Source organism: Notothenia rossii, assembly GCF_949606895.1.
Source record: "Notothenia rossii genome assembly, chromosome: 7".
NCBI classification, from domain to species: domain Eukaryota; kingdom Metazoa; phylum Chordata; class Actinopteri; order Perciformes; family Nototheniidae; genus Notothenia; species Notothenia rossii.
The window spans coordinates 1083061-1091046 of NC_136905.1; the positions used below are offsets into that span (position 1 = coordinate 1083061).

Consider the following 7986-nt stretch of genomic DNA (forward strand, 5'->3'; position numbering starts at 1 on the left):
GCCGCGGTCTTTTTCATTCCGCTGCGCGCAACATTTCTCCCATTCAGCAGGATGCTTTTGTTTGAGGTGCTGCAGTAAATTTGTCGTACTGCTGCCTTTGCTAGCAACAGACTTCAAACATCCTTTGCAGCAGGGTGTTGTCTGGTCTAAATCTGACCTCGCGAACGCAAACCAATTCCAAATAACGGATGACACCGTGTCTTTCTTTGGAACAAGTTCTTCCCTGCTCGTTGTCATGTTGTTTGTGTATCACTCTATTTGGTAAATGCGCGCACTGTGCGGGGGGAGGGCTGAGCCCATTCCGAACAACGGGAGCCCAGAGGGAAGCGTTGGCGGATGTTGAAGAGAAAACCGATTTTCATTTAAACAAGTTGACGTGAGCTACACACTCGAGTTAATCGATAAAATCGATTTATCGGCCAGCCCTAAGAGATATACACTATATTAGACGCCGTCAAAAAATTGGACACATCTTCTCTTTCAAAGGTTTTTATTTATTTAAATTGGTTCTACTTTCTAGATTTATACTGAAGACATCACAACTATAAAATAACACATTAAAGGTGGGGTAGGTAATTTTGGAGAAACCAGCTCGAGTGCGCTAGAATTTGAAAATACACAACCGGAAAAATCTGCCACTTCCTTACAGAGCCCCTCCTCCAACACACACAAACGCGCACATGACCAATGAGGGCACGAGATAAGTTTTTCCACAGATGGAAGGCTGACAGGCAGGTAGGCCATCCAGTTACTTTAGCCGGGCCGGCTCAGATGATTGGTCGTGTTTTTTACAGTACTACGGCTTCCACAGATGAAATGTATTCATGGGCTTTTTGTCAAAGCACTTAAGATATTCATTGCTATCGGGATGTTAAGAGCATTCCATGGAATATAACAAAAAGTATATCTCGAGCCCCACCTTTAAAACAAAAAAGTGTTAACAAATCCAGAATATGATTTATATTTTGCTGGCTACTGCAGAATGCTGTGGTAGCCATGCTGGTTAAGGGTGCCTTGAACTCTGAATAAATCACCAACAGTGACACCAGTGAAGTAAAAGTAACTCTTGCTCTTCCTTTCCCGGGGGGTCCTCATGAGAGCCAGTCTCATCATAGCGTTCCATGGTTTTTGCGACTGCACTTGAGGATACATTCAAAGTTCTTGACATTTTCCGAATCAACTGGCCTTCATTTCTTAAAGTGATGATGGACGGTCTTTTCTCTTTACTGAGTTGATTGGTTCTTGCTATAATATGGATTACAACAGCATTCAAATAGGGCTTTCCACTGTAATAATAATAATAATATTAATAATAATAATAGCTCAGATTTATATAGCGCCTTTCATGGGATCCAAGGTCGCTTTACAAGGAAGAACAGGGCAAAACAAACATAACAAAACAAAAGGAAATCAGACAACCAGTCAGACAGACAAAAACAACAAATAGATTAGGGGCCAAAGGCCTTTGTGAACAGATGGGTCTTGAGGGCCCTTTTTGAAGGCGTCAAGCGTGGGGATGTTGCGGATCTCCGCAGGGAGAGCGTTCCAGAGGGTGGGGGCTGCCACACTGAAGGCTCTGTCCCCGAAGGTTGGCAGTTTGGTGCGGGGGGTGGTAAGCAGGCCAGAGTCTGAAGACCGCAGGTTACGGGGTGGGGCATGTGGGTGAAGGACGTCCGATAGGTACTGGGGGGCATGGGCATGGAGGGACTTGTAGGTAAGGAGGAGGACTTTGTAGGTGATGCGATACTTGACCGGCAACCAGTGGAGGTGGATGAGGGTGGGAGTGATGTGCTGCCAGGGCTTTGTATATGTGAGTACCCTAGCAGCACAGTTTTGGACATACTGGAGCCTGTCCAGGGTTTTGTTGGGAACCCCAAACAGGAGACCATCGCAGTAGTCCAAGCGGGAGGTGACAAACCTATGGACTAGGGTTTCGGCAACCGACTCCGAGAGTGACGGTCGGAGTCTTGCAATATTCCTGAGATGGAAAAAGGACGATTTGGTCACAGACTTGACGTGTGAGTGGAAGGAGAGGGTGGAGTCGAGGATGACACCCAGGTTGCGGGCTTTACGAGATGGGGAGATGGAGGATGAAGGATCAACCTCGAGGATGAAGTCACTAACCTTCTGGAGCAGCGCCTTGGGTGCCACAACCATGAGCTCTGTTTTCCTGCTGTTTAATTTGAGATAGTTTCATGACATCCATGCTTTGATGTCATGCAGGCAGTTGATGAGAGACTGAGGGGGGAGCTGGGAGGATGGAGTGGTGCTGAGATACAGTTGGGTATCATCAGCGTAACAGTGGAAATTGAGTCCATGATGTCGGATGATCTGGCCGAGGGGGAGCATCTAAATGGTGAACAGGAGGAGGCCCAGCACAGAGCCCTGGGGTACACCGTGGTGGACTGGGGCCGGGGGTGAATTAGAGCCATTGATGGAGACAAACTGTTTCCTGTTATGGAGGTATGATCAAGACAAACAAGACAGCGCTGTGCCAGTGATACCTAGGAGGTTTGAGAGGCGGGTGAGGAGGATGTTGTGAGAGATGGTGTCAAACGCTGCAGAGAGGTCCAGGAGGATGAGGATGCTGAGGCGGCCAGAGTCAGCAGCATTGAGGAGATTGTTGGTGATCTTGATGAGGGCGGTCTCAGTGCTGTGTTGCTGTCTGAAGCCGGATTGGAAGGGCTTATAGAGCTCATGGTTGGACATGTATGGATGGAGTTGGCCGGCGACCACTCTCTCCAGAGTTTTGCTTAGGAAAGGAAGGTTGGAGATCGTCCGGTGGTTCTGGAGGTCGTCGGGGTCCAGGCCAGGTGTTTTGAGTATGGGGGTGACTGAAGCCATTTTGAAGCTGGTGGGGACTATACCAGGAGCCAGAGAAGTGTTGATGATGACCACCATATAGGGACAGAGCGTGGGTAGGCAGTCCTTGACCAGGGCTGTGGGCATGGGGTCCAGGGAGCAGGTGGAGGTCTTGGCCGAACTGACCAGTTTGGTCGCTTGGAGAGCATCCACAAGGGAGAAGGAGGAGAGGTTGGAGTGGGAGAGGCGCGGTGCTGGGGGTGCGTTACCAGGTGGCTGAGGTGCAGGTAGGGGGGGAGGGCCAGGCGCCAGGAGCTGCTGATGGATGGCCTCGACTTTCGCCTGGAAGAAGTCGATGAATTTGGAGCACAGATCGGGAGCCCCTGAGGGCTGGGGGGCGGCAGGGGGGGCGGAGTAGGCGGTTGATGGTGGAGAACAGTGTTCTGGGGTTGCTTTGCTGGGCACCGATGAGACGGGAGTAGTAGTGAGTCTTGGCGTGGGAGAGAGCTTACTTGTAAGTTTTGACATGGTCACGAAAGGCCAGGAGGTGGACCGTGAGGCCAGTTTTCTTGGAGAGCCTCTCCAGCTGGCGACCAGAGGCCTTCAAGCGGCGGAGTTCGGTGGTGAACCAGGGGGCAGGGCGGGTGAAGGAAACAGTCCGGGTTTTGATGGGGGCGTGAGAGTTGAGACTGAGGGATAGGGCAGTGTTGTAGTGGGCTACCAGGCCGTCCACGGTGGAGTCGGAGGGAGTCGAGGCCATGTGGGTAGCTATCAGGTCGGATAGGGCCAGTGAACTCACAGTCTTGATGTTCCTAAACATAATGGTGCGTTTGGGATGCTGCCTGGGCAGGGAAGAGGATGGCGTGGTGGTCAGATACAGCCACGTCGAGGCGCTGTAGGAGGGGGGGCGGAGAGCCGGTAGAGCATACCAGGTCCAGCATGTGGCCTTTGGTGTGGGTGGGGCCCTGGACATGTTGCTTGATGCTGAAGCAGTCCAGAAGTGAGAGGAATTCAGCAGCGAATGTGCAATTACTGGAGTCCACGTGAATGTTAAAATCACCAAACAGGAGAGTTGATGGAGACATGGAGCAGAGAGAGGTGAGTAACTCAGACAGCTCAGACAGGTAGGTAGTGGAAGCTTTGGGTGGGCGGTAGATGAGGGCAACCTGGAGCGGAGCAGACCCAGCCAGTTTGAAGACAACACACTCAAATGAGGTGGTAGTAGGTACTGGGAGTTCTTTAACCAGGATGCCAGCTCGGTGGATAAGAGCCACGAGCCAGGGAGCGGGGCTTCTGGATGTACAGATAGCCTGGGGGTGTGGCTTGATTGAGTGTCACAAAGTCCTGCTGATTTTGCCATGTCTCTGTTAAGCATAGGATGTCAATGCTTCTGTCAGTGATAATGTCGTGGATGAGTAGTGCTTTGTTGTTGAGGGAGCGGGTATTCAGCAGCATAAATGTCACATGGTTGTTCATAGATGCTGGGGGGAACAAGGAGGGAGAAACCAGCACACTGTCAGCACAGGCCGGGGACCTCAGGTAGATAGAGCGAACGGGAGGTTTGGTCGGATGACGTAGTTTGTTGTGATGACGACATCGCCGTGCGACAGACCGTCTGTCGGAAACAACTGCGGGGATAGGAGTTTTGGAGTAGAAAAACTTTCATCTGGATGCCCTGTGTATTTAGCGGGGACAACGCAGAAGCCCAAGGGATTTGATAACTCCGAGGCAGTCGGGGATAATATGGCAGAAAAGGTTCCAGCGGTTAGTATTGGAGGAGCATCATAAGAAGAGTGGCGAGCCAGCTAGCACCATTAGCCTTGCAGAAACCGGACCTCGAACCTCAGCAGCGGTGATGGAAAGCAGCCCAGTTGGGATGGCAGGACTGAGGGAGGGTACGTGGATAGTGTGGCAGAGAAGATCCCAGTCGGAGAATTCTGGAACGGGGACTATGCGGATAGCAGAGCACGAAGGTGAGCTCGTTATGCTAATGGCAGGACGGCAGAGGCTAGGAGTTAAACAGCAGCCAAACATAATCGGCTGAGCAACGGAGATGGCAGAAACACAGAACCAGAGCAGAACAATCTTTTCGCTGTGTCTGGGAATTAAATAGATTGATGGCAGGGAGTGGTAGATACAAGAAGTAAGCGTCGGCATGAAGAGCGGCGAAAAAAACGCCAGCGTCCCCTCACATGAACCTACATGCTGTGCACTAACCCTACCTCTGCACAACACAACTGATGGTCTCAAACACTTTCAGAAGGCAAGTCATTCCACACATTGACTCTTGACAAGGCGCACGTGTTGATTGAAAACTATTCCAGGTGACGACCTCATGAAGCTGACTGAGAGAAGCCAAGAGTGTGCAAAGCTGTCATCAAGGCAAAAGGGGCTACTTTGAAGAATCTAAAATAAAAATAATTTTCTTGATTTTTTTTAACACTTTTTTGTTAACAATATAATTCCATATGTGTTCTTTCATAGTTTTGATGTCTTCAGTGTTAATCTACAAAGTAGAAACAAATTAAAATAAACAAAAAACATTGAATGAGAAGGTGTCCAAACTTTTGACTGTGACTGTATATAAAAAACACACATATTTGAACATTTAGCAGGTTCCCTCATCTATAATCATTTATACAAGCGCAACTTTGAGGTGACTTGAGCCAACAAAAATACACAATAGCTGGGACTAAGAAAGATAATGTGAAAATATAAAAACAAAGGCATTAATTAGGGCTGCAAAATGTCCCCCATTGTAATGGTGATGAGATTTTTAAATGCTAACCCTTAACAGTTTGTTCTGACTGTGTGTTTCCTGCAGACGTCCAGCAGCTGGTGGTGGTTAAAGAAGAGCTTCTCCCTGACCAGCAGGAGTGGAGCACCAGTCTGGACCAGGAGGACCCAGAGCCCCCCCCACACATTAAGCAGGAACAGGAGGGAGAGCAGCTTCAGGAGCTGGAGGAGGCTGATATCACCAAGTCCACTTTCACTCCTGTCCCTGTGAAGAGTGAAGATGATAAAGAGAAACCTCAGTCCTCTCAGCCTCATCAAAGACAAAATGAACACATGGAAACAGAAGCTGATGGAGATGACTGTCGAGGACCAGAACCAGCCAGGAACTCAGATCCAGAGAGCAGTTTACAACCAAAGACTGAGGACCACATTGAAGACTCTTCTGAAGATGACACTGAAGACTCTTCTGAACCTGACACTGAAGACAGTGCTGATTGGAAAGAGACCAGAGAACCTGCCTCAGGCTCAAACTCACTGAAAAATAGACAAGAATCTGTCAGTGATCCACAACGTAGTACTGAAAAGAAACCATTCAGCGGCTCAGTCTGTAAGAAAGCTTTTCCACGGAGGGCACATTTAAAGAGACACATGAGAGTCCACACAAGAGAGAAACCATTCACTTGCTCAGTCTGTAAGAAAGCTTTTTCACAAGGTGGAAATTTAAAGTCACACATGAGAGTCCACACAGGAGAGAAACCACATAGCTGCTCAGTCTGTAAGAAAGCTTTTTCACAGAGTGGACATTTAAAGTCACACATGAGAACACACACAGGAGAGAAACCACACTGCTGCTCAGTCTGTAAGAAAGCTTTTTCCCATAGTGGAAGTTTAAAGGAACACATGAGAATCCACACAGGAGAGAAACCACACAGCTGCTCAGTCTGTAAGAAAGCTTTTTCACATAGTGGACATTTAAAGTTACACATGAGAACCCACACAGGAGAGAAACCACACAGCTGCTCAGTCTGTAAGAAAGCTTTTTCACGGCGTGTAAGTTTAAAGGAACACATGATAATCCACACAGGAGAGATACAACACAGCTGCTCAGTCTGTAAGAAAGCTTTTTCACGGAGTGAACATTTAAAGAGACACATGAGAGTCCACACAGGAGAGAAACCACACAGCTGTACAGTCTGTAAGAAAGCTTTTTCACGGAGTGGACATTTAAAGTCACACATGAGAATCCACACAGGAGAGAAACCATTCAGCTGTAGAGTCTGTAAGAAAGTTTTTTCAAGGAGTGGAAGTTTAAAGAGACACATGAGAGTCCACACAGGAGAGAAACCATTCAGCTGTACAGTCTGTAAGAAAGCTTTTTCACGGAGTGGACATTTAAAGTCACACATGAGAATCCACACAGGAGAGAAACCATTCAGCTGTAGAGTCTGTAAGAAAGTTTTTTCAAGGAGTGGAAGTTTAAAGATACACATGAGAATCCACACAGGAGAGGAAAAATAGATCTGCCAAGTTTGTGACAAAAGATTTAAATGGCGTAATCGTTTAAAAAGACCAAGTGTGTTGGTAAGGGAATACATTTGTCTATTTTGTATCCTAACGAATTTACATGTAATACGTTACTCCCTAAGCCTGTTTTTACCCACCTGCAACCGATTCACTAATAATCACAAATGTTCATTTATTCGACCTGTTTTTTACCTTGACTCGACTATTTCTTGTTTAATAATCGTTACATCTCCTCAGGACCAAGTTCCCGTGTCCTGCCTTTCACCTGCTGATCACCCACTGCTCATTTAAGGTGGACTCACCTTTACAAGGGACCAGCTAGTTTTGGTGTCTTAATGCAAACGTTTTGTAAAGTGATGCTAGACCAACAGCGCCAGGCCTCAGATGATTTGAGGCCTAATATCATATTTAGAATAAAAAAAATTAAGAAATGTACATATCTTTTATTTTTTCACATATCATTTTTTTACATATTGTAACGCAATACATGATTGTCGCTAAAAGCCTTGTCTCTACATTACAATAAAATATAGAAATTAATTGATTAATTAAAATAAAAATTCAAAAATTTCATCTGATACTCCTCCGATTCGCGCCAACATTGACGTTACTGTGTCAGCTTTCATAATAATAACAGTATGCTGTGCTTGCTGGCTAGCGACCGACTTCATAAGGTGAATATTTTTGTTTTAAAATGTCTGAAAAACGTAAAGGAGATGACAGCTCAACTGCAATCAAAAACAAAAAAAGAGGACCTACCTAGAGAGCTATCTTAACTTCGGTTTCATGGAGGGAATGGACAAAACCTGCCCAGAGTGTGTGATATGCAGAGAAAAGCTTGCCAACGAAAGCATCAAACCCAGCAAAATGAAGAGACACCAACAGACCATGCACCCAGAAACAGTCAGGCGTGATCGGGACTTT

At 47.1% G+C, this 7986-nt stretch overlaps 1 protein-coding gene across 1 annotated transcript; it reads left to right on the plus strand.

The window, feature by feature from the left end:
* Positions 1-4369: 4369 nt before the first annotated feature.
* LOC307047349 (uncharacterized protein) lies at positions 4370-7497 on the plus strand. Its single transcript, XM_079694268.1, has 2 exons — positions 4370-4775; positions 5627-7497. Exons 1-2 carry the CDS (start codon positions 4658-4660, stop codon positions 7054-7056), a joined length of 1548 nt encoding a protein of 515 aa, XP_079550394.1. The 5' UTR covers positions 4370-4657; the 3' UTR covers positions 7057-7497.
* Positions 7498-7986: the final 489 nt, after the last annotated feature.

Excerpts from the sequence above, each read along its gene's own strand:
- LOC307047349 (XM_079694268.1), top strand. The coding sequence starts at position 4,658 with ATGGAAAGCAGCCCAGTTGGGATGGCAGGACTGAGGGAGGGTACGTGG. Across the intron at positions 4,776-5,626 it reads GCGGATAGCAGAGCACGAAG|ACGTCCAGCAGCTGGTGGTG; the intron begins GTGAGCTCGTTA and ends TGTTTCCTGCAG.